At 41.0% G+C, this 27,901-nt stretch overlaps 2 protein-coding genes across 4 annotated transcripts in view; one reads left to right on the top strand and one right to left on the bottom strand.

The window, feature by feature from the left end:
* The window catches only part of LOC134669143 (mitochondrial cardiolipin hydrolase-like), a 254,014-nt gene that overhangs the window by 171,389 nt on the left and 54,724 nt on the right, over positions 1-27,901 (top strand). The window contains exon 5 of one of the 3 annotated variants that reach the window (XM_063526688.1): positions 4,101-4,149. The exons of the other annotated variants lie outside the window; for them this stretch is intronic. The gene's annotated coding sequence lies outside the window, so the exon portion shown is untranslated. The remainder of the gene's footprint in view (positions 1-4,100; positions 4,150-27,901) is intronic. 3 annotated transcript variants of the gene reach the window in all.
* Positions 1,652-2,928, bottom strand: LOC134668590 (52 kDa repressor of the inhibitor of the protein kinase-like). The gene is made up of 2 exons (XM_063526032.1): positions 2,708-2,928; positions 1,652-2,371 (listed from the first exon to the last, which is right to left on the bottom strand). The coding sequence occupies exons 1-2, from the start codon at positions 2,803-2,805 to the stop codon at positions 1,951-1,953; spliced, it is 519 nt and encodes a 172-aa protein (XP_063382102.1). The 5' UTR covers positions 2,806-2,928; the 3' UTR covers positions 1,652-1,950.

The following is a 27,901-nucleotide window of genomic DNA, read 5'->3' on the forward strand; positions in this document are numbered from 1 at the left end:
AGCTTGAACGACGCCCGGCGCCGGCGCGTTGCTCTCTGCGGTGTACTGTATCGTGGATCTACCTTTCCTTTTCCCTCCGCCCGACCCCGTATCGCATTCGTTACGCAGTATATCACGTGAACATTTTTTTTATAAGGTCATTCCTAAAAATCCGGGGACACTTGCCAAGTCCGGCCGCAATCCGGACAAAGGGTCAAAAATCCTGACATGTCCGGACATATCCGCAACCCTACCCCTGCTGGAAACCATTGCGAGCGCGGACTTTCGGTCGAAGGGTGTGATGTTTCGGCGGTTCCATGTGATGTTTCAGCGGTTCCGTGGGAATGCTGCGGAATCCTACATCAGAACAGGAAATATTTTGATATTATATCCGGATAATTTATAAAGGTCTTGACGTGGTGCTTCTGCCAGATTACCAGAACCTTGCCGCTTTTGCAAAGATTACACGGCTGTGGTCTACCTAAGGACCTAGTTCCAAAATTGGGCTGCTAACTGCTTCAGATTCTAGCAAAATGATTAAATTACATATTTCGATGTGTTTCCCTTCCTACTAAGTGTAGTGTAGTGGGCTTTTTTTTGGAATTGATGGGCTTGCAAAAGTTGCAAAGTTTATTTATTACGAATCTCTAGGTCCAGTTTTATTGGTCCTTCGTAACCGTATAGTTAGCCGCGGCCAACTGGAATAGTAGAGCAGCAGATGTTCACCGCAAACATGTCGCGACTAGTTCGCTTCTTGAAAGACATTTCTTATACAACGTTTTTTGAACTCGATTATACCGTCGAAGGGCGCTCACTGCGCATACTTTTGATGAACAGTGAACACCTTTAGCTAATGTTTTGATCGTAAAGTATAATAGCCGAATGAAGAAAGGGTAGTTCTTAAGGCTTTTACAGACCTTACAACAAACAGCATAAGATTTTAGATAATTGTCGGCTGAGTAGTTGCACACTGAGAGAAAAGGACAACAAAAACACACTTAGAATTACAAAAATAAACTTAATCCGGGGACAAGGAGAGTTAACTAATAGGAACAAATTGACTTTTGTAATTTCTATTAGTTCTTGCAATTTCTATTATCTGTTTGTTGAAATCATATTTGGGATTACTGAGCTGTTTGTAGAAATAAATAAACTTTACAGAAATAGTGAAACGTCCATAATTATTACTAAAACTTAATTTTTTCCCCCAGTACAGAACTGTTTTTTAATTCCTGGTGATGATTTTTCTCTCAGTGCAACAAATTTAAAAGATCGATCAAATGCCCCATCACAGATTAATTAATAGTTACTACGTAACAGATACATCATTCCCATACAAGAACGAAAATACCTACGCTATAATAGCCTACAAAATCTTAATAATAATACCTGCTGCTCAGGACGAGAAGAAATATACCATAAATACGCGCACAAAGAGTCGAGACTGTGTGTCCCGCTGTGCGAGTCACGTGTCAACGCGTCATCGTAAGAATGCGCTAGGGTTGTACCTATGATGATTATTGTAATAAAACGAATGTTGCAAATCTACCATATTTTGTATTAGTCAATCAAATATGTGTTAGTTGTATATAATTATTTATAATTTTTTCCCTTCTCGGAATTCTCTGTTATAATATTCTGCATTTTTCGAGAAAGGCTTCGGTTTTGCTTCCAAAAAGTTTAAAATACGGTCCTCAAATTTAGGGGGAATAACCATATTAAATTGTTGGAGGGTAGAATGTTTTTAGACATCGGTATTTTTGAGGACTGGAGGAAAAGTATAAATTTAGCGCAAAAAGTTTGTACTCTGGATCGTAGCGGTTTCCTTTAGACTTGTTTTTCAGATTCTTTTGCCACTTGACTTACTTGAGTTTGACAAATCTTTTAGTAATTTCATCTTCACAATTGAAACTGAAATGTTTGTAGCATTCAGATTAGTTAGATTAGATTTCGTTTTTTATTCTATTTAATTCATGCTGAAGCATCCTTCTTTTTTTTTGCTGTCTCCTTATGTTCAACTCGAAGTTTACGTTTCCTGTGTGTATCAGAAAGCTCTTGTGTTGTTTGTGTTGCAATATCGCTAGCGTTGTCTGACGTAGTTTGTACACATGATGACTTCTCTTCAGGACCCTCAATGGTAACTGCTGATAGAACGTTGATAAGTGATTCTTCCGTTTGAGTCGACACATTTTTACAGTCTTCGTTTGTATTGAGGCTGGAAGTACTTGGTTGATTCAGTAATGATTTTGTGGGCACCGCATCAGGTTTCAGCTGTGGTACGTACTTTATCATAGATTTGTCAAAATGTAGCGAGCAAACAACATGACTAGCGGACTTTGTTTGAGTTGTTAATAAATCAGGCCTCCCTATTATTTCAAGCCATGTACGGCGCCTGAAAAAAAACAAGACGTTAAAAAAAACTTTTTTTATAAAGTCGGCCTGCGCCGACAGACGCTTATTCCTACCCATGGCAAAAATATAAAAAAAAAACTATAATTATCGGACATGCCCATTGCGTAAGTACTAGGTAAGGTAATTACAGTACGAATTTTATATAAAAACAACACTTTTATAATACCTGACTCAAAAAACTCCTTAATTTACCTACTTATGTTCAAAGAAATAAATGGTGACAATATTCATAAAGATAGATTTAAACAAGACCGAAGTGATCCCATAAGTGTTCCGTAAACAAAGTTTTGTACGGAACACTAAAAATACTACTCACCTTTCTTCGTCTCTCGGCAATGAAAAAAACGACAAATTTTCCTTTGTTTTTTGACTTTTACACCCATCTACTGCACAAAAATTACGAGGTTTCGGCATTTTGAAGCGTAAGCGCGGGAAACGTGCGGTGCGAGCGCTCAGGCGGACGTTTGGCGGCCCTCTGTCGGTTGTATCGTCGTCGATACGCCGAGCGGTAGGCGTATAGCGGGTGGCCTTGAGCGAGTGACGCCTGTCACATACAATTACCTGCGAGTAGTGACGGTGACTTTTATATCCCAAATACCACAGAAATCGAATGCGCGACTTTGTATTTATTTATACTACTATGTAGGTATTAGTACTTAGACGATTAGTGATTTCTTAACCCCACATTTCCTAATCGTTTCCCTTCAATGGAACAATGGGGTGATTAGCAACCCCCAGGCTAAGCTTTTAACGTTCGAATCGTTTCTCGGAATTTGCTTGCGATCTTTTGATATCGCCCGCCGTTGTTTTTCCAAAAACAACGTTTGGCGTTTGACGGTTTCGAATTAAGCTGTCGGCTTTAGGGGGTTACATTTTTGTGAAAGAGTATTTAAGTGCTTAATTTAATCTGTTAAGTTTATAAACACGTAATTCCTTGATAATTTCTGGCGCATTGGTATCGGTTTGTTTGACTAGTTTTCATAATATTGTTTAAAGATCCTTAAGACGTTACGTTTTTGGTTTTGCATGTAGAAAACAGAACAAACACACGTCTGAGGCGATCACTCACCACGGCTTGAACCGCGAAAATCGAAGTTCGTAAGTTCCGAGCAACCATCTTTGTCACTCTAATTATCACTCTAATTATGACAGAGAGTTGCCCGCAATTCGCGAACTTCGGTGTTCGCGGTAGGCTCTCAAAGCATGCATGACGCATGATGACGTGTGTATCGGCTCCAATGCTTTTAACTTATGTGTATTTTTAATTCATAAACCAAACCTCGGTGTGGTCCCTACGATAAGGAACAGTAGAATTCATTGACCATCGCACGCGCACATACGAAATGTCGGTCGTTCACTGTCTGCATTCCTAAGTCCAAGGTGACTCGCATAATCAGACTAATTTAAAAGAATTAAGCCCCTTGATTAGAGACCCAGACTTATTGACAGACGGCGCTTGTGATGGTGACTCAAGACTCTCAAGAGACTGCACTTTAATAATCGCATCCGTAGGGTACTTATACTTTTTATAGTACATGGGTCAATTTTTTTTCTAGTATGAGTTAAGGTTAATATGACTTCATGTGGAGATTTAAAAATAAATGGACCACAAAACAAATCGTAATTTTCCTGCATGTACCTTCTACTTCTTTAAATATAATAGCCTCAGTAAAACACACCCAAATCATTAACTTTTGTATTGTCCACAGAAAAGGCGCCGGTTAACCCGCACGTTTTTGACCCACATGCAAGAAAGCGGTAAGTGATGAGGTTGTAAAGGTGGCCACTGACGAGCCTTCCAACAGTCCAAATAGCGTGGCTGCAATCCAAAATCGGTCCGTGAATGTCAAAAACGTACAATGTTTAATATTAGGATGCCGTCCATTTGGATGAATCCATTGCAACGGCATCCATTTGGAAGGCTCGTCAGTGACCTGCTTAAGATTTAAATGGGGCTCCCATACAACAAACGTGATTTTTGACCAAAGTTAAGCAACGTCGGGAGTGGTCAGTACTTGGATGGGTGAGCGGTTACATGCATGCTGGTGTGCGACTAATATCTGACACGTACTTATACGTTTTTTGGACCATAAGTTGATCGCAATTCGCTTTCTCGTGGTTGGCCTGTTTAAGCCCCCCCCCCACATCTAGCGTCTTCCGAGCGTCGGCGTCTGGTCAGCGCTATGGAAAATGACGTCGCTGCGCAGTTGCGTCGAGCAGCGGCCATAGAGTTGTAGACGCCGGCGCTCGAAAGACGCTAGATGTGGGGGGGCGGGCCTAAAGTGTCTATATAAAACCATAAAAAGTATCCAAATAAAACCTTTATGTACAGCGAAATACCTAACACCTTTACATTACCATTATACGCAAAGAAAGTAGGTATAGAAACTTTCTTTATTGTGCTAAATACAAGGAATGCAGTAATCATAAGGTAAATGCAAATGTCAGTTTGTGTCAGAATGTCCTATACCTAATAAGTGTTTATTAAATTATTTATTCATGCAAGTACAAAAGCGAACTCCCATTAAGATAAGATTCCGCATCTGAAACTTCGACTCGAAAGTACTAAAACATATATTTCAAATGACAATAACGCTTCTCAAACATAAGTGTTTTAGTCGTACTCACGATTATCACATATAATTTACTTATATTACCATCATAATGGTGACCGAAATATCAGATAATGATTCTGAATAAGTGAAGCGCAGTCTTGATATGATCTGCATATGGGGCATTATCTATGAAAAGGGACCTTATTGTCGATGGCGCTTACGCCGCACATCGTCGCGCGGCATTGTGTTTATACCGGAGCATCAATAATAATGGCGTAAGCGCCATCGACAATAAGGTCCCTTTTCATAGATAACGTCACATATGAATTTACATTGCGGCGTTATGCGTGAAGGTTATGATTATTGCGTTTTGGACTATAAGATTTGCCTGCGGTGCCGCGGTGATACGGCCTGTGAAATTCTTAAAATTTGGTCGTCAAAAGGGTAAGGCGGGAAGTATCTTTATACATGTAGGTGAACCTTGTACAGTCGCCATCAGATAAATCGGAGCGGCCAAGGTGTTCACAATATCTGAACACGCACTCTAACGCCCTGACAATAGAGGCGTGTTCAGATATTTGTAAGCGCCTCAGCTGCTCCGATATATCTGGTGGCAACTGTACAGTATCTTCAATTGTTAATTGTCAAACAATGTTTGGAAGTAGATGTATGTACGATTCGGGTAATTAAAGGTTTGAGCAAGGTAGTTTAAGGTCAGTCAGTAGCATAAAATCGGACCAATTAACTTGATCTGGATAGTATTTGCATATAACAAAGTCATGTCATCATTAATGACAAATTTCTATGAAAATATGGCGTCTATAATGACACTCCCTCACTTTGTTATGTTCAACGTGCAAAGTTAGCTTAGATGGACTCTTCAATACAATTTATTTTTTTAAAAGACAACAATGGCCTATAATGGTTAGTAACAATTAAGATTAAAAACTAGTGTTCCTCTGTAACACTACCTTAGCCCGTTTGCCTCTATAACCAGAAATTTCGACAGGTCATCGAATGAAGAGGAGGCACTAATCTTACTTTTAGCTAAAATTCAAGCCATAATTGGTTTTTTACATCACATAATTTGATACTTTATCATAGTAATCGAATGTAAAATAGGTACATTCGTATTAATTAATATTTTCATCGACTAATAAATAAGTTACTAAAGTGCGACTGATGCGCGGCGGGCGGCGCGTTGAGCTCGTTGAGAAAAAACCGGTCGAAGGTAGTGAGTAGAACCGTAATAATATAAGTTTCATTTCAATTTCCTGTATAAAACCCCCGCGGAGTTATAACTGACACAGTTTGTCACATCTAATCGACGTCAAGCGCTTGTCAAATAAGACATCAATTGTTCGTGGCTCGATTTGTCCATGAGACTGTCTGTTGACTATTGTAGTTAGCTACTTAGACTGTGGGGTGATCGCAATAATCTGACCTCACTTGATATACGAGTAAGTGGTTTTCCCTAAAAACCGCCCATGCGGAGTGGATTTAAAAATGAATCACATATATATTCAATCTTAATGTATGTTTTTTACTCCCAGGAACCTTATCTTGTTCACTATAACACAAACATATCTTAAACCAACTTAGGCACCATAGGTTAGGACGTCAGTTGATCTTACATTCATCATCATCATCATCTCAGCCATAAGACGTGCACTGCTGAACATAGGCCTCCCCCTTTTGGGGGGTGAATGCCATAATCGCCACGCTTGGCAGGCGGGTTGGCGATCGCAGTCGAGTACACCGAATTTGAGGGACGCTGTTGCCCGTCCACCGGTAGCCTTCTTACATTGCTTGTATCAAATCGGAAAGAAAAACCTGCAAGTATCTAAATTGAAACATACCTCTATATGTGCCAGATGGGGTGGCAAGTATGGACTATAGTTGACATGGTTAACTGATCATATATGAAACTTGTTTAAACGAGATAGGTCTACCAAAGGTTACTTAAGTATGTTGCGAAATGACAAAATCATGGTTTTATTTATGAAGGTTAATATCCAGTAACTCAAGTTATTTATAAGCCCCCAATCGGCCGCTTGCGATCTGTTATTATCTTTTTAGTTATTCAATTAACTATCCACTTGGTGGCTAAGCTATCCCAGTAGAGGGACGTGGACGCGGTACGCCCAAACTGAGATGGCGGGATGACCTGGACAGATTCCTGACAACTGGCCGGAGGAAACACCAAATAGGGAGTCGTGGAAATTAAGAGTGTCTTTGCCCAGCAGTGGGACACTGAAATGGGCTAGAAAAAAAACTATATAATAGCAGGCTCCTGGACTATACGCAAACGCAACGTCACGGATATCGTGGGTCATAGTCGCGTGTCTCGCGTGTTAGACACGGCTACCAGGTTACCCGCCAGCTTTCGTGACATACCTTATGTCATTATCGCTAAAAGTGCGTGGCTTTTTGTTTTAGTAACTCGTAAATTTATCTAACATGAATTTCGTACTGCGCTTTCGTTTTTAACCGACTTAAAAAATAGAATAATACTCTTTCTTAGTCGTATACTTTTGTCAGGGTAGTAGTGTCCATCAAGGTTTCGTTGTACGGCCCTTTTGTATTGTTTTCTGCCATTCTTCTCTACTAAGTGCTTTTCGCACGCACATATTTAAGGGTGACCCGGTGAAAACCTTCATTCATTCGGTCCATCGCATTGAGGGGCGCAATCTGGGTCTCCTCTACCCTGAACAACATGCCTCTCGGTGTTGTCTTCCTTGTGCGTAACATAGATTGATCACACTTAAATAAATCATTGAACTGTAACGTTATTTATAAGAGTGAAACGTCGTCGCCATATAAGTCAAGTGGACAAGCCGAGTGTCGGTGTCGGATTGGGAGCCGCGCCCAGAAATATCTGGCTATTTAATGATGCGCGCGCTCACACCGAATGTGGCTGCACCTATTGTCTTTTATACATATTTCATGTGTGTCTTCTTCTTCGCGATATCCCGGCATTTTGCCACGGCTCATGGGAGCCTGGAGTCCGCTTGACAACTAATCCCATGATTTGACGTAGGCACTAGTTTTTACGAAAGCGATTGCCATCTGGATTAGTCCGGTTTTCTCACCATGTTTTCCTTCACCGACTGGTAAATATCGAATGATATTTCGTACATAAGTTCCAAAAAACTCATTGGTAATTAAGTACGAGCCAGGGTTTGAATTCGCGACCTCCGGATTGAAAGTCGCACGCTCTTACCGCTAGGCCACCAGCGCTTCCTCGGTCATGCCGTATAGAGCAGAAAAAATGTACTTACGTCCGTTCCGTTTTAAAGTAAAATACAAAAAGATGAAGATTCGGTCAGGTCCCTGTAGGCGAGAGGTTAAATCCCATCGGAGTTACCAGAATATACCTTATTAGTGTCTCAGAATTTTCTTCGGAAAAAACCGGCCAAGTCCGAGTCGGGTGTGACGACTGTCGAGGTCCGCCATTACGAATTTACGAATTACGATTTAGTAGTAGTAGTAGTAGTAGTAGTAGTAAACTCTTTATTGTACAAAAAGACATATTAAAAATAACATACAATTAGCAAGAAGTACAAAGGCGAACTTATCCCTTATGCGATTTATTGTGAACATGAAAATCTTTGAAATATGAAGGTGCTATAAATACTTGTTTCATTCATAAATATAAAAACTGTTAGTCTACCACCGCACCGTTAACCTATACTCATTAAAAACAATCGAGTAAAGAGTAGTTTATAGAAATGGTAGTATAATTCAACAATATATTAAATATTCATTCATGGAACTTTATTAATAAATTATAAAATATAATTAGCAATAAAATGCTCGACTCTCACTTCTAAATGCCTGTAATTAAACATAGAGAAACATAAGCAAAACAAACAATCAGCCGTTTGTTTACTCGCTCCGGCATTGTATAAACATTAGTGGTAACAGTTGCAGTAAGTAGGGTAATTAACAATTTCCACAGACATATTTTAGCATAGATCAGACACAATCATTCACTGCAGATGTTCTGTAAAATGCTTAAATCCAATGGGGAAGCCGATCCAATGGATCGCCTTCGCCTTTGTACTTCTTAGCAATTTTATGTTATAATGAGGTAGGTAAGTAATTTGTATGTATTTTTGAGAAAACGACTCATTGCTTCCCGAATTGCTCCGCTATTTCTCGTCACAGCCATTTTTTTCCGAATAACCCTGTTTTTGCTCAAGAAAAGCTTTCGGACTGTATATATATATATGGCTTTCTTAAAAACATATATGTATATGTACCCATTTTGCGTAACAATGACATAAAAAAATATTCAGTTAATATAAAAAATGAGAAAGCGATTAGGTATAGAACTAAAACATACTTGATACATATAAAGATTGTTTCAACATTTCGCGTACCTAATGGTATCTGATTGGACCCAACAGTCCGATTCCTTAGGGTGGTGTGCCACCGGTCCAATATTTGATCAAATTTGTTTCCGTCACTCACATAAGCAACGAAAGAAGCATTATTATGCCCAAAACACGACGTAAACATGTCGAGAAAAGATGAGGTTGACAACATGTCCAATTTGGTTAAGCTTCATAAGTCAGATGCCCATAAAGTCTGTTTTGTTTTCATCAGTGATACATGCGGCATCTATAGGTATGATTGTATGTATATCTGCGAAAATTCCTTTTCCATACATAGCTTGGTATGGCAGGTGTAATTATATCTTGAAATATACAGTGGCTTATACGTTTTATACGTTATTAGCAGCTATTGACCTGATGGACGCATCGTTTAGTCTTTGTGTTAATGTTTATATGTCTATAAAGATACTATTTTTATATTTTTCGAAAACGTAGTCTTTTTACAAGCTTTTATTTAGTTTCACCTGACCGTTGTGTCTGTAATCAAATCTTGCAAGTTAAATTTGATCCACTTCCCGGTTTCCGATTGAGCTGAAATTTTGCATGCATGTATAAATCGGATGACAATGCAATATTATGGTACCATTGAGCTGATCTGATGATGGAGACAGGAGGTGGCCATAGGAACTCTGTGATGAAACAACGCAACCTAATTGTGTTAGGGGTTTTTAGAATTGTCTCGATGAGTATTAGTTGTCTGTCGTAAGAAAAGTACTGTCAGCGATAAAAGCTTGTACCAAAAATGAAAATTTTGCACCAAAAACTTATTTAAGGTTTGTTATAATTCAATGCGTAGGGCACGAAACGCAAATGTGACAGGTGACATTTAATTTCAAATATTATGACTGGCGTGTGCACGCGCGTATCTGGAATATTGATCCATAATTTTGACATGTAAATTGGCTTTATGTATAAGTAATATGATAATCTACGCTGGGAGACATAGCTTTGCTTCGTTATTAAGGCCAAGCTAAAATGGGACTGGGCTGGTCACGTCTGCCGAATGCCGAATGAGTTGTGGGGCAAAATTACTTCAGAGTGGGAGCTCGAAAACTCAAATCGGGGACCTGGCAGACCCTGCCGGCGGTGGCGGGATGAACTAGACTCCTTCTTAAAGGAGTGGCCAGACATAGCACTGGACAGAGATTTATGGAGAAATTGGGGGGAGGCCTTTGTCCAGCAGTGGGACAGGACAGGCTGCAAATAATAATAATAAGACGAAAGTGGAGTGCCCGCGCGAAATCGCCTAATTCAAACGTAGTCCTCATTTTCCTCTCTGGATATTAACAATATTGAAAATATTTTGACACAATTGGTTGATGATAAATTTCTGTTGCCGCTATAACAACAAATACTAAAAACAAAATAAAATAAATATTTAGGTGTGGCTCCCATACAACAAACCTGATTTTTTGCGTAACGGTACGGAACCCTTAGTGCGCGAGTCCGACTTACACTTATCCGTATTTTTTTTAATATTGTATAGGCAACCTCGTCGGTGTGAGAGTCGGCCCGGTGTCGTTTAGGCGCTTGTTTCTCCATACTTTTTGTCTCGTGCCCGTTCTAATTCGGTCCGTCCCGAGCCGGTCTAATTCCGGCCGCATTGTAGGCTTCCTGTTGCGTAACCCTGTATTTATCCTTGTCACACGTTACTTAATCCTGCACGAGGAAATAAAACAAAACATGTCGTGCATCATCTAACACATAAGATCCGTTCTAATAGCCACTTATATAGTGTTTTTGCAATTCTGTCAGGCTGAATGGATACATTTTGCAAGAGCAGTCTCACAGTTTGCTGCCACTGCTTTAGCGATTTTTTTTAATTTACCTAGGAGATAAACGAGCAGACATCGCATGATAAAAAGCAATTACCGCCGCCCTTGGACTCCTGCAGCACCAAGAGGCTTGCAAGTGCGTTGCCGGCCTTAAAGATGGGAGTACGCTCATTCCTTGAAGCTTTTAAGGTCGTATCGGTCCGGAAATACCGCGGGCGACAGTTCAATCCACAGTTTAGATCATATTAGTAATTTATTAATAGGTACTCCATCAGCTGAGCATTCTTCTGATAAGCAACAAATAATTTAATCTACTAATCACTATGTCTCTCGGCCCTTTAATTTGTCACGGAACCATCTGATATAACTTCACCTGCCCGTTCCATAAGCGGATGTCGTTCACATTCTCTTTGACGACCGGTCTAGACTAGTGGGTAGTGACCGATGGTCTCGGGTTCGAATCCTGGTAAGGGCATTTATTTGTATGATGATACAGATATTTGTTCCTGACTTCCCGAGTCATGCTTGGTTATGTCTTTAAGTATTTATATATATTACATATAGTATCGTTGTGTGAGTACCCACAACACAAGCTTTCTTAAGCTTACCGTGGGGCTTAGTCAATTTGTATAAAAATATCCTATAATATTTATTTATTTATTCTCACCAACTCTTTATCACATCTACTCAAGCTCATTAATACTCGGTAACACTGGCTAACTAAAAAACTAAACAAATTGGACGTAATGCTTTCCTGCCGGGTCAACGGCCGGCCGCGCCCGATACCTAGTCATGCTTACTATTAACTTATTAATCTCGTTGATATGTATACACCGGGCGGCCTCAACACCTTTATTATGTGAGTAACAAGCTGCAGAACCTTTGTCAGCCGTATAATGCAATGCGGTATGTTTGATGTTGTAGAAGGTATATCAGTGTCGCTCGTCAGACGAGAAGACGAATCGCCACGAATCGAGCAGGCGAGGCTCAAGTCCGAGTACGCCTAACGCTTACGCTCTTTCTATTGAAGATTTGAAGCTCCGAAAACACTGCGGGTGACAGCTAATCCCATACTTTAGAAGGATACTGGTAGCTCTCATTGTTATTTGTCATACAAATGAAATCAATATCAATGATCGTCGATCAGTTTTAATTTATCTCGTGATCCAAATCCCGTTTAGGGTGTGTAGGTATTATACAACATTGATCTCACAAGCGTACGGTTCGTCGTTGGTAAGGCCAATCGTCGACTTGACTGGGTTAACGAAAAAAAAATGAGCAACGCTACATAGCGCGGACGCGTGCGACGGACTCTCCTACGATGGTACCCGCGGGCGGGCACCCGCTCCAGTCGGAGAAAGGCCTAAGACTGTGGACTTCAAGTGACAAGCAGTTAAGATCAGTTATTACCCACTCCCACCTTACCAATCCTTAAACCTTTGCTGGACAACCTTTCTCTATGTAACCTCTGTCGGGTTAATAGCCTAGCTGCCCCTTTGTCCGGCTCATTTGGTTAGATGCGCGATAAGATTTTGTCGCGAACGATAAGGATCTGATGACAGCCCCTGACAGCGATATACTGTCACGGGATTGTGCGTTGAATGCACAATGACACAACTCATTTAAATGTGATAATTTTGTTAAACGTCAGGTTTAGTTCCATGAATTAAGTTAATGTTTTTTTTGTTGAGTGCTTATTACGATATATTTGCGGAAAGTTTAACCCCCTTTTTCATAAAACTTACCGGGCCTGGTTTAGTTAAATTATGGTTTATCCCTTACAAATACATAAGTCAAAACGACAGATAAAGACAAACGATTATTAGCTAATTGAGGTTTTTAGCGTGTTTATGAATAAGGGGGTTAATGCATTCGAACGCGAGAGTGAGAGATGTCTGAGGTATTGATAAAAAACGCCGATTGCAGACTCCAACCAATGGTCGATTCCTGCACGTCTTTTCTCATCTCCGTGTCAGTAGCAAAGCATCCTTGAAGTCACTTCTCTTTACATGGCGCCATTCTCGAAGAATTTTTCAATCATCTCTCTTCTCATATCCCTGAAAAACCCCTATTCTCAGTTTATCAATACGAGTAAAGCAGCAGGCTATTAGTAACGTTAGTATCGCGCGATGCCGGCACGCGTCGCTAATTAATACGTGCCCTTCCAGTTCTTCATTACCGCGCAGACGCGTTTTTGCGCGGCGGCGGCACGGCGCGCGCGCACGCTACTGGTGTACTGCGCGAAGATAATCCTGAATCGGATCAGAATCAGACCTTTATTGGTAAAAGTCACATAAATTATGTGTACATTTCGCAGTATTGGCGAGTCTGTGTGTTTCGATTATTAGCCAATTTTTATGCTTGTTACTGCGTAGGTTGTACTTTTGCGTATAAACGCCGAGCCACATCGGCTTGCGTGTGCGTGACGTGCGCGTGTGCGTGCGTGAAAATGTTGGAGCCGCACACGCACACGTCACGCAAGCGGTGTGCCGTCTCTCATAAGGATTTGTATACAACAACGCCGCACGCGCACGTGCACGTCACGCACAGGCAGCCAGTGTGCACAGGCCTTAAGAGTAATAGACACAAAGTAACTATAGCATTTATAATATGTATTTGTAAGGATTTTTCTGTCCAGAATATAAAGCTCACGCCAGTTCCTATGAATCAAGCTAAAGTTAGACCTAGAAAAGTCTTGGTCTAACTCTTTACACGGTATAACTGTTCCGTGCGTGCGCGCATCGCAATAAACCGCATATGCTATGCGCTCGCGCTACCATCCAAGTCTAATCGCCAGCTTTTTTCCCTCCCCGCCTTTATTACTATAATGCTAACATTCTTCGCGGTAACACGGATTTACGATTACGATTGTATCACGTGATCTTTGCAGCTTTTTTATATTTGGTTATCCGTACTGTTGTTGTTTGTCTAGCGTAGACAGAGCAATTAAAACGGGTAATGCTTTATGGTTTCGTGGTTTCTTTGTTTTGATCATTTTTTAATACAATTTGTTTTTTTCACAATACAGTATGTATTTTTTTACAAAACAAACACGCGTGAATCCCTTCGGTAAGTTGATAAGGCAAAGTGAGAGGCTACCAGTGGCGGCGCGTCAAACGTATCCATAGGCAAGCCGGGGCTCATTCGGGTCACATATTTCCTTTACAACTCTGGTCAAACGTCCAAAAACAGGCAAGCCGGTGGGAATTGGGTTTTATGGACACGCCGCCACTGGAGGCTACTTCAGTTAATTTACCTCAGCATTACATTTACCTTTGAAGGTAACCTAACAAGTTGAAATTCGACCGAAGACAGCAGCAACAGACGACGTGACGTTTCTATGTATTTCTACACGGTGCGGTTCTCGATTTTGGGGTTGGTCCCATAGTAAAAGTTGCTCAGTATAATCCCAAAACCTCCCTGGCAACGGGAATGCACTTATTTTTTAGCCATCCTGTATGAAATAGAAAATAATATATTCGTAAGCACATACGCAAAAGAGAATAACATTCATAAACATTCGTAGTTAGTAGTGACATGAAGTTACTAAGTATATAAATACATAGAAACCAGTAGTGTCACAGCGTCACGTCGTCTGCGGCTGGAGTCTGCAGTCGGAGTCCAACTTGTACCTTAATTTACTTCAGCCTCACATGTTCCTTTGAAATGTTCTTGTGAGGTCGATCCAACAGCAGCCGTTACTGGGCCAATCACTACGGGGAACTCGTTAAGTTCAAGGACCAAGAACAAAGGGTCGTTGGCGGAAAAAACGCGTAAAAGTTTCATACAGTTCTTGAAACCTCACTGTTTTATATGTTGCTGTAGGCATGCAGATGCATATAACGCATATGTGCATCTGCATGCCTAATACAGTCCCGACTACGATGCGATACGAAGATATACGAGTAAGTAAAGCCACTAAGTACATAGAAGCATCCAAAAGGGTCCATGATAACATAACAAACAATGAAAAGACTCAGGAGAAGAGAAGACTTGGTACTTAAATCAATTAGTAACATGTAAGGCCAGGCCACACCGGATGCGTGTGCGTGACGTGCGCGTGCACGTACGCGTCCCGCTGCGTTGTAGAATATGAAAACTCATAAGAGAGGACACACCGCTTGCGTGACGTGTGCGTGACGTGCGCGTACGCGTGACTTGCACGCAACGCAGCTCCGACGAGACAAACCGGCTGCGTGCTGCGTGCACGCGTCCACGCAGCGGAGCGGCAACGTCGCTTCGTTGCGTGCAGTGATGACGTTGTGTTTAACTGCGTTCCCTATGAGAGGGCGAACCGAGCAGGTTCGGACACGCACAGCTCGGTGCTGCATAGGTGCTGTGCGTGTACACGCGCAGCTCACTTGTATTTATTTACAACTCGGCCGGTGCGCGTGCTGGTTTTTAATACGGATTCAGTGATAAAAGAAAAACTAATTAAAATCTTTCGTTAATATGAATGTATATTTACAACATAGCACAAAGATTACCACAAATACGTCTTAAAAAAAATTAATTTGGCCTGTGGGAAAGAATCGATTTTAGGTATTAACGATACTATTGGAAAGTACAGGGTCAGCAGTCTAAACCCATCCAATTGCGCAGAGGAGTGAGACAGGGGGATGTTATATCCCCGAAACTGTTCACAAGCGCGTTGGAAGATATGTTTAAGACGCTGGACTGGAAAGGTAAGGGCATTAACATAAACGGCGACTACATCTCACACCTACGATTCGCATATGACATAGTCTTAATGGCGGAGTCGCTAGAGGAGCTGAACCGGATGCTGGACGGCCTAGCTGCAGCCTCGCGACGCATCGGTCTTGGCATGAATTTGGATGAAACCAAAGTCATGATCAATGGCCACATTGATCCAATACCGATAGTCGTAAATGGTCACCTTCTTGAAATCGTTTCCGAATACGCGCTCTTTAGGGGAGGGCTATGTCCAGCAGTGGACTACTATAGCCTGATTATGATGATGATGATGATTGGAAAACAAGGTTGTTGTATTGTGAACTATTTTGCGTCGATGAACAGTATTATGTACTCTCAACTATCTCTATTCAAATATGAGACATTTTTTTCTTCTAATTGCAATGGCGGCATTAGGTTAGCAGCTTCCATTTGCAACGGGAGTTATAATAACATGATGTAGGTACTGTCGCAGGAGTATTTTATTTTACTGCACGCATGACTGAGCTGCAGCGTGCGCCTGCGTGGCGTGTGCAGCACGTTGCGTGGCGTGCGCTGCGTGACGTGCGCGTCACCCGGTGTGACAGGGGTGCTGCGCACGTCACGCAGCGCACGCCACGCAACGTGCTGCACACGCAGCCGGTGTGGCTCGGCCTGTATACGGTAAGCGTTAAAGGCCTGTGCACACTGGCTGCGTGTCTGTGACGTGCACGTGTGTTTGCGGCGTTGTAGTATACAGATCCTTATGAGAGACGGCACACCGCTTGCGTGACGTGTGCGTGTGCGGCTCCAGCATTTTAGTGCACGCGCACGTGCACGTCACGGACACGCAAGCCGGTGTGCACAGGCCTTAAATGTACTTCTCATGTAATTTACACAGAGGTCCAAACTTTCCTCGCCAGTTCGATAACGCGTCGATTAAAAATGAAATAAACGAACGTCACTCGCATTCCATCAAGGTCCTCGACTCGCCGGCATTACACCGCGTTTCTAATACGCTAGATTAAAAGGCACGAGGCGATTTTTTCCCACAACACCCACCACCATAACCTTGCGGCCAGCGAGATTAGCTAACAACTCAAATTAGCCCTAATCACAAAGCCTTAAGACATCTTTATAAGTATAAAATTGGTTTGTGAACTGCATTTAATTGGTACGGCCGTGTTTGGGATTGATAGACAGGCCGCTAGACGGAGATTGCGAAGTTGATAGGTATATAAACCTCCCAAAGTGAATCGACGTCCGTGCTGATTAGTCAACATGACTTTATGCTCTTTTAGATGTCCCAGGATGCTGCGTAAGATTATTGGCGTATTCGTCAGGTTTGTTTATTTCTTACTTTACGAGTAGGTGTATATGAATCAGGCTGCATTGTTGTGTCTAGACATTACTTTGTGTATTTTTTCCAAGAACATTTACATGGAAATGAGCTATTTTGTGAATCATAAATAATAACATTGTCCAGTCACCTTATTAGATACGGTGTCTAGAACCGTACACATGTCTAGAAATACCGTGTAATTATATTGTTTTCACTAAAATTCCACAATATCTAGATAGGTTTGCTTGTATAATAAGCATACGTCGGACTCCAGCGGGCATTTTCGTGGCATGTCAAAATGATAGGTAAGGTTCGCAAATCAATCAATTCACTTTCGAGTATTTGTACTTAGTATTTGGTACCTAGTATTTATAATGTGAAATTCCAAATATCATAGCAACTAACTGCGTTATTTATTTATATAAACGTACTTGGACTACACATAAGTCAAAATGGCGAAAAAGTTCGTTTGGCTTTATCCGTCACTCAGACAATTGCAGCTGTGAGAAAGGAACAAAACAAATGAGTTAACTGGGCATATCAAGTTCTATGAACACGGCTATGTTACAAATACTAGGTACATTATAATACTCGTAAGTTAAGATTTTTTTGTAAACCTTACCTTGCCCTCAAACTGCCCCCTATAGTCCGACGTTTGATAATAAGTTTTAATGTACAAGCTTATAATATCGCGAACTATACTTTTCTTTTCACAGACAAATATTAGTTTGCGTTGTTTTATCACAGAGTCCCCATCGCTACCTCCTGCATAATCAGATCAGCTCCATGTCATCATAATATTGCATTGTTATCCGATTTACATATGTATGCAACTTTTCAGCTCAATCGGAAATCGGGAAGGGGGTAAAACTTACCTTCCAAGATTTGACCCACACTAACATACATACATACATATTAGTTATATACCTACTAACGGGGCACGTTAAATAAAAGCTTGTAACAAAGTGGGAACCTCAGAGTGAAGCCGCTGCAAGTCTAAATAAATAACTTGTTGGATTTGTTCTTTCTTAGCAATTTGTGCACAAAACTTTAACGGTAATCAAGTGTATCACGTTTTTGCGAATCATTACAACTTATTTTTGTTTGTTATGCAACTAAAAACAGAATAAAATAAATATTTAAGTGGGGCTCCCACACAACATACATACAACAAACGTGATTTTTTTTACCGTTTTTTTCGTAATGGTACGGAACCCTTCATGCGCAAGTCCGACTCGCACTTGGCTGGTTTTTTTTATAAGTGTTATTTATGGAAATGATAATTTAGAAACCATCATCGTACGCGACCACTTTCACTAAAGTTGTCCCACTCCGACTGAAATTTAACGACTCAGTAATAATATTTTAGGGGCCACTCGCCCTTATATGTAGAATAGTGTTTAAAATTACGACCCGGTCTAAGGGCACTTCGCACGTTAGTGTGGGATTATGTGAAATTTGTAGCTTATCTGGCCATTTCCCTCTTAATGGCCGTTTTATGATAGTTTTATAACCTGAATTGTCCGAGTTTCAAATGGGCCCTCGAGGGAGTAAAACTACTTAGACTAATGTAATGTGTGTCTTGTTCGAGTGTAAATCTCTTAGCCCCACTTGTACCCCCCCTAACCCGGGTTTAATTAAGCAGTTAAACCGTTAACCCAGTGCCAAATTATACTGATAACCATGGTAACATCAGGTTTAACCTGTTAACCCCGGGTTAGTGGGATGGTGCAAGTGGCGCTTATGGGTTAAATTTCTTTCTTTAATAAGGTTATAGTTATTTCTTGGGTACTTGAGTGGTTTTCACAAGCTCACGCAACGTCACCCGATCCCCAACTGCGATCCTAATGTGTGATCGGCATGGGGGGTATATAACACATTGCCTACCATGTCATTATCTCTACCATGATCTACGAAACTGCTAGTCTATCTAAATCCTAATAATTTGAGAAAAATTACCATGCCAAATAGCGGGGAAAAGGGCGAAATCCAAGCAAAATTTGGCATCGCAAGTTTACGGTACTCGTCTTTTAACTACTATTTAGGTAAAAAATTGTCTCAGATTCGTTGTGGTTTTTTACTAGTCCTAAGATTGTACTACTGCTGTGCCATAGAATAAGTGATAGTATTGCTGGGCATAGGCCTTTGGTCATATGCAATGCGCACTTCCGCCACTCTTTACAAAATGTATCTAAATAGGTACCTAGCCCCGCCATCTCCGTTCTGATCTTTCCCTGCCTCGAGATTCTGTTAGGGTCCAGTGTGTGCCCAGAGTTCCGAGTGCATTCCGCAGACGTGCCCTGCCCAGTCCCACTTTAGCCTGGCGGCCTTCGTGCCCGCATCCACATTTGCCCAGTCCCACTTTAGCTTGGCGGCCTTCGTGCCCGCATCCACATTTGCCCAGTCCCACTTTAGCTTGGCGGCCTTCGTGCCCGCATCCACATTTGCCCAGTCCCAGTTTAGCTTGGCGGCCTTTGTGCCCACATCCACATTTGCCCAGTCCCACTTAAGCTTGGCAGCCTTCGAGCCCGCATCCACATTTGCCCAGTCCCACTTTAGCTTGGCGGCCTTCGTGCCCGCATCCACATTTGCCCAGTCCCACTTTAGCTTGGCAGCCTTCGTGCCCGCATCCACATTTGCCCAGTCCCACTTTAGCTTGGCGGCCTTCGTGCCCGCATCCACATTTGCCCAGTCCCACTTTAGCTTGGCAGCCTTCGTGCCCGCATCCACATTTGCCCAGTCCCACTTTAGCTTGGCGGCCTTCGTGCCCGCATCCACATTTGCCGATTTCAGAACGCAGTTCTATACAGTCTTTCTGCGAACGCTCATTCATATTCATTAGTTCATTACGCTACTAAATATCTTAATTAACTAAAGTACAGTCACCCCAAGATATAGGTACATCTTTCCGATGCACCGCAAGTTGATATCTAAATTAATTTGGGATTAACGATCAGTTTAATTCAGCTGTCATGTTACAGAAATGACACATAATCGAATGCGTGTATTTTATTTTTACTTTGCGGTTATAAGTTGTTTGATCATAACTATGAAAACTAAACTACTCATAAGATTATATAACTTAAGCAGCTGCTGAATGGGGGTTTAATATAAGCTCATTAACTATTACTAATACATGTTCCATAAGAAACAGCGCTTATAAACTGGCCTCATTAGACTAGTTATAATACCAATAAATTCGACCATAAATTAATTTTATCAGTAGTAAAAAATATAAATATAAAGTACCAATTGAACTATAACATCGACTTTGTAACTACCCGAACGACTATGTAAATCTCACTCAAATAAATTGGAAATAAACCTTATAACTTACCGAAGAAGATAGGTTTTTAGTAAATCAATTAAGTGTTATACGTGTTTTAGATTCACGGTCGTGATTCATTGACACCTAACACATGTTATTAATTGTTACACACCTATTCACTTACTTGAATATATTTTAGAGGCAGATCACTTGCCAAGTAGACCATGAAGAATAAAATGTTCAATTTATATGACTTGGTTGGAGGCAAAGACTCTTGTTCCCAGAACTGATCATACGATCCTACGCAGACGAAATAATGATTGTGCTTCTAATTTTATCTTATGTTGCTCCCTTACTCTTCTTCCCACAGATATCTTTTCTGCAAAAGTGTCAAAAGTGACGTTTCTTCAAACGAAAACGTCACTTTTGACACTTGTTTGACACTGACATATCCGATCCATATCGTTTCAATATCTAGTATTTGACGTATCTTATTGTTGGAATACGGCTGTTAATTACAATGCGGATTCGGTCGCCGGTCGCCGCTCCGCTGTACGCTCATAACCGAAGCGACGTGCGAATTCGCCTGTGTGATAACCGCATATGTAATGATGCTCCAAATTGCGGAGTCTAATCTCCGTAATGTACGCCCGTAACGTTCACTTGGCCGATGTGTTTAAGCCGTTGTTTTGTTGTGCCGCGGCACGTGTAAGCAAAGGATGTCGACCCGCGATTGATATTGGAGATACAACCGACAAAAAAAAAACCGCCCGCGCAAGTAGGGTTGCCGATTACTCGGATAACGTATTTATTGAAGTGAAAATTATTAAATAAATAAATTGAACTCTAGTATCGGTGAATAAAACTCAAAATATCATGACCAAATATGTTTAGATGCGAGGTCTGCAAGGTAACTTTACAATTTCTATTCGAATTTTAAACAATTAACGCTTAAGCTCACTGGCCAGCAACTTCGGAACTAAAGTTTTTCAATAGAAAGGAGGATGGGTCAATTATACATAGTGCTGCAGACATTTTGGACTAGTCATTGAGTTTTCACTCGGATATCGGAACATTCGGAGCGGCTGCGGTCACAATTATCTGAACATACCTCCAGGGCGTGTTCAGATATTGTGAACCCCTTGGCCACTCCGAATGTTCCGATATATTTAATGGTGACTGTAATAACTACAAAAGCCCAAATCACAGTTATGGTTTTGAACTGGTGTTGACCTTGAAAATCGCTCACGTTGATTGGTGCGTGCGAAATGAAGTTGTGCGAGTGCGTTGGCTCTTTTGAAGTTAACGGAACCGAAGAAAAAATACATGTTTTTCTATACGATATCGTATAACGCAGGGTATACATTATATACCTGTTATTTGTATATTCTCAGTATATAATAGTGTCTGACCTAATTTTCGGTTCGGTTTCGGTATAAAAATCATGTTTCGACCGAAACTAGAGCAAAATTGGCAAATAATAACCTGGTTTCGGTCGGACTACTAGTGTCTAATCGTGTCTGTGACTAATCGTAGGTACCTAAAACATCTCTCCAATAATAACTTGAGGCGCGTGGCAACCCTGATAACGGAGTAAGTGCAAAATCACGGTTGACCTAGGAAGCGGTTGCTAACTGTACGACTAAGCACGCTGGTACTAACCGTACTAATTGCGTACGCATCCGGGTACTAAACTAATACTGCAACTATGTTTCATGAAAATTACGAGGTGAAACTTACTGAAGGTTGAAGAAAAAAGTGGAAATGTCAAGAACGAGGAATATTTATATTTATTTTATCGATGTCGCACAAACCAGCGCATCAGCGTTCAGGAGACGGAAAAATCATGAAAATATGTCTAATTTTCATTTATTTTCAGTTGTAGAGGTATTACATAGTTATATCATTACCCCGCATACCAGAGCCGTAGAAATTTTGTATAAAATAGCTAGTGAAATAGCAGAGAGATATATTTTCAGTTATTCAAGTATATTTTCAGTTATTGAAGTTACTGACGTTAAAACACTTGAAAGTTCCATATCTTTGAAGGGGGAAGAAGGAAGTTTCCTGAAGGGTCGGCAGCGCATTCCAAATAACAGTGGAGCTACGAACGTATATACATAATATGTTATACTGTTCGCTCCCTACTAACTAGATGGCCCGTACCCCCGTACGCTGGTTTATCATTATCACAGTTTAATATTTGAAAAATAGAATAAAATGGAAAGTACTTTTCCAGATTTTTATTCTAGCCATACTACCAGGAACATGAGGTCTAAAGTCCACTCGGAATGAATGAAACTAATTCGCTATGCTGTGCAGAAATCCATTAACATACAGTCACGTCGCCCGTTCGGTGTTAGGACGTGACTCATCCGAGCTGCGTAGATTTTTTGGAATGTCCTGTCTTCATCCTACGTCCGGGGGCCTTAAAATGTAATATACATAATCGCTAATGTATTAACATATATGTAAAGTATGCGACAGTGTCACATATGTACGATAGTGCCGCTGTGAGTTACTGGTGTTATACGTTTTAGGTTTAGGGGCTATTCATAAATTACGTCATTTCAAATTAGGGGGGGGGGGGTCTGGACATCGGATGACGGTAGCATGACGTAGGAAGAAACGTGGTTATTCGAAGCATGATTTTAGGAGTCTGAGAAGAGGGGGGTCAATAATCGTCAAAAATTGATGACGTAATTTATGGACAGCTCCTTAGGCATAAATAAATAAGTCAATCTTAGTGTGCTTACTCCATACATCAGTTAACTCACTTAATAAATAATAAGTAATTGGGAGGTATGGTAAAACGTATTATTAATATTTTTTTTAACTTATTATGAGTATCTTTCTATGTATAGCACTTGTATGGAATGAGCACTCGAATCTTACATATTTCTACATAGTTTAGGATTAGGAAGAACACATCAAATGTACGCGAGAAATCCGGAGTTTCGTTACATCCCCGACTACCGAGTTAGGAACTGTCAATCGATTGATTATAGGTACCGCAATGTATCGAAACTCGTGTTCGGGCTTTAGAACTGTCTAAATGAGCCTTAAGTTTACACGTGCCAGAGATTAGAGAATGAAGATCGGTAGATAGAACCGCGAAACCAGCGCTAATAACTAATAAGGCTTGACGCGGCATCATGCTGGGCGTGGATCTTGTTTGACGGCGTTATTTTCTTTTTACAAGCTTTTTTTTTTGATTGAGTTGAATCTTGAACTTGACATACATATGTTTGATATGTTAGTTGAGTGACAATACCTGATCCGATCGATGATGGATACAGGAGGTGGTCATAGGAACTATGTGATAAATCAACGCAACCTAATTGTGTTTATGTTTGTTAGAAATCTTAGAATTGTATCGACATGTATTAGTTGCCTGTTAAAAGAAAAGTACAGTCAGCTTGTATAAAAAAATAACTCATTTTACTTTCATTTGTTCTGATTGTAAAATTGGTGATTACTGAAGTAAAATTGTATCTATTTATATTGTAACGCTGCTGCAATGAACATTATGACATGACATGTTATATTACTCAGTCTGAAGGTCTACCACGATTACCGAAATTCGCAAATTGCTGGGGAAAGATGCCTGTTCGCGGTAGGCCCTTTGACAACTTGGACCGCCATCCACTGATGATATACCTAAGTAAATGCTATGTAAAACAAAACGTTCTACAAGCCTTAAAATAAGCGGGCACCTCGGTCTATGGAAACTCGCAACTCTAAAGGTATCATCGTGTAGCTGATCCTTTATATGTACGGGTAACGTAACTTTCGCTCGACTACACGAGGCACCCTTAAAAGGCTTGGCACCATTTTATAACATCCAATCGATTCCTGCCATGCCTTTTATATTCGGGAAGTACATCCGCCCCGCGCTTTATGCCAAGCGTGGGCGTCGGTCAAGGCCGGCCGGTGCCAAGGTCAGCCGCGATGTCAAACTAGTTCGCATGGAAGTTTCCATTTCTGTTCAGATGTGCTAGTAAAAGTGTTTGAGGAAACTTACTATTCTGAGTCTCATTTCTGTCTGGTAGCCGTCCCAGGTATCGCTGGGAAGACAGTGTGACGGCGGATCTACTTCAGCTTCGCGTCAGTAACTGGCAGAAAGTTGCGCAGGATCGGGACAGGTGGCATGCTCCCGTTTCGAAGGCCAAGATTCTCTTTAGAACGCTGAGCCAAAATAGTTAGTTATTTCTGACTGTATTGATCTAACGTAGACATTTGATCCTCCGAGAGAACAACGACCCCGACTTCGTACCAAGATTCATTTTCCCTCGTTGCCAACATGCTTCCTGGAGCTTCGGCAATCAACGTCACTGTCATGAACACAACACTACATAGTACTTACAAAGTGTAGCATAGAATAAGTAGATACCCCTAAATACGTTTAGGAAGAGCATGAGGGAAGTAATATTCGTATAATTTGAACCTTAGCGATCCGATTTAAAGTTCAAATTAAATTTAACTTTCGGGAAATGTAACTTGTCTTCAAACGAATCATCGTAGCTGGATTAATAGGCACATATTTGGATTTTTGGGAAAACCTTGTAGATTGGTGCGGCCTGGAAAAGAGTTAAGGTTTAAATTGGAATGGCAAGGGTAGCATCGTTACAGCAGACATAGGTAGATACAATTTTACTTCTATTATGGCATAGGCCATATATATATATTATGGTATAGCCCAAGCCCTCTCGCGCTTGAGAGGAGGCCTGTGCCCAGCAGTGGGACGTATATAGGCTGAGATGATGATGGCATAGGAGATAAACGAGACGAATCGTCTGAAGGTAAGTAGTTATCGTCGCCCTTTAAGATAGGAGTAAAGGCCACCCCACACTAGCGTCTTTTGAGCGTCGGTGTCTAGTCAGCGCTATGGAAATAGGCGTCGCTGCGCAGTTGCGCCAACGTTGCGTCGAGCAGCAGCCATACAGTTGACTTAGACGCCGACACTCGGAAGACGCTAAATAAGCTAGACGATTTAGAACAATTAGAACTAATAAAAATGCCCCGCCACTGGTATATAACGTAGAAGTTATTTTCACTGCAGCCTTGGCACTGGATTATCGGTTGCCGGAGTTCAAGGCTGGTCAATATCGGTCTACGCTAAATGCCAACGGGTCAACCGTTTATGATACTTTATTAAAGGGTTCTAATACAAAAAATACCAGAATGTCAATTTTATTCATAAATAATTTTATTTTTTATTATTGTACACCATAGCTTGGATACAGAATTTTGAATGAGTCTTTTCTAAGATTATTTCCACTCGACTGAGGCTTGGACAATGTTGAATTTTATTTAGTCTTATGTTATACACATGTATGTAACAATGACGATATTTATAAAAACCGGGCAAGTGCGAGTCGGACTCGCGCACGAAGGGTTCCGTACCATAAAGCAAAAAAAAAAACGGAAAAAAATGCAAAAAGAAAACGGTCACCCATCCAAGTACTGACCACTCCCGACGTTGCTTAACTTTGGTCAAAAATCACGTTTGTTGTATGGGAGCCCCATTTAAATCTTTATTTTATTCTGTTTTTAGTATTTGTTGTTATAGCGGCAACAGAAATACATCATCTGTGAAAATTTGAACTGTCTAGCTATCACGGTTCGTGAGATACAGCCTGGTGACAGACAGACGGACGGACGGACGGACAGCGAAGTCTTAGTAATAGGGTCCCGTTTTACCCTTTGGGTACGGAACCCTAAAAAAGCGATTGTCTATTATTAATAACCATATACTCATATCCGATATCAAATCAATAATCAAATATGACTATTTACCAAACGAGTATAATTCGAGTTATCTAGAATAATTTTGATATGGGTTTAATCGACCGTCTATCTTCCTTTAAAATTAGCAGTAAAGATTCCTTTGACCCAAGTAACTTGCCACCAAAACACTGCTGACATAACAATGTGTAACCATATTGTATTTATTTGACCTCTAGCATTTTCCCTTTCGTCTGTGAAATATGAGATCATTTCCTATATAAGCAAATTCAGTTCCTATTTCCTGAAAGGTTCACGAGATGAAAGAGGATAGGACAGTTCAGTTAACGCGTGGGTCGAGCGCCCTGATTACGTCTGTTCACATATCACGTGCGAGTACTTATATTACAGGTTAATGCGGGAAAATAGGACCGCTGTAAATAAATTATGAATATTTATTCAGGACGTGGCTGGTAAACATGTTTAGCATAAGTGACCTCGTTCTTTCCTATTTATAACCATGTATGGATATACTTTCAGTCTTTATTTGAAAACACTTTAAGGCGAGATACCACCAGTAAGTAGGCGGCACTGTGGGACGAGCAGTTTTTTACTGAATATGCTTGTGCCGCATAGTGCCGCACACTGGTGGAATCCCGCCTTTATATGAAGGTATATACCTAGAGTACGTGTAAGCCAAAGGTTCCGTCACACAGGCGCGATTCCAGGCAGGGCGTGAGCGTTTTAATAAAAGCGGCGCGCCCCGCTAACGTGCCGCCCGCTAAACGCGCCTATGTGACGGAGCCTTAAGTTTACACTGACACGAATTTCATTCTAATTTCATTTTGTTTACAATCGTTTCCACTGCCCAGAGCAGAAATTGAACTTATGTTCCTAATAGTATTCGTGGCTTTAGCTATTACTCATAAAGCAGCATTTTAAGATTATTGAAAACGCCAATCCGCCGTCATTGAGTTGGAATTTTGACAACTTTTTGTCAGCCAAGGAGCCTCTTTGATATACGAGTATGCTTGTAACTCTGACACAACCCACTGTTTCCGCATAAAATGATATTTAAATAGCCAAACACGTGATTCCCATTAATCCGCGGAAGCAAACTGATTGATGCAAGCATTTTTCATGACGGCAATAAAGTGCTGGCTATTCTAAACATGCTGTAGAATTTATTCACCCCTACCGTCTCACTGCCAAAAATAATATACCGCAGGCAAAAATGGCGGCACGGAGGATTCGCGAGGGTTCCAAGTGCCGAATCAAAATGAGGAATGGGGCCGATGATGGCTGATTGATGCCAATCATTCTTCAAGTGGTTGGGGTGGAGTGATAGGAAATTTTTCAATGTGTGCTGTATGCAAATAAGAGATGAAATGGACGAAGGAAGATTTGTATAATTATAGTTGATGTGTTGACGGAATAAATGCAGTTGTGAGAGCAAGAAACTGCCTCTAATTTGCAATTACTACAATCAGAGGTTTCAGGATGTTTAAAGTAGCAGGCGTTCTTGTGGCTTGTGGCGATTTTGCGCAAGGTATATGCCTGAACCACCAATTATTCATTTATATCAGTCTTGCAACTACGTGAGTTTACTAACGAGCCATACGAGGTTTCCAAATGAAACTACATTATCAATTCCACTGTTTTCCCTACGGATCTCTAAACCGCAAGAGATGTGCAAATGTAAAGCGGCCCAGTATAGCCACTGTCTTGTGCCAACATACAGTACATCGCAGTTCAAGGCCTGCCGGGCCTAC

The sequence above is a fragment of the Cydia fagiglandana genome, chromosome 11 (genome assembly GCF_963556715.1).
Source record: "Cydia fagiglandana chromosome 11, ilCydFagi1.1, whole genome shotgun sequence".
NCBI lineage: Eukaryota > Metazoa > Arthropoda > Insecta > Lepidoptera > Tortricidae > Cydia > Cydia fagiglandana.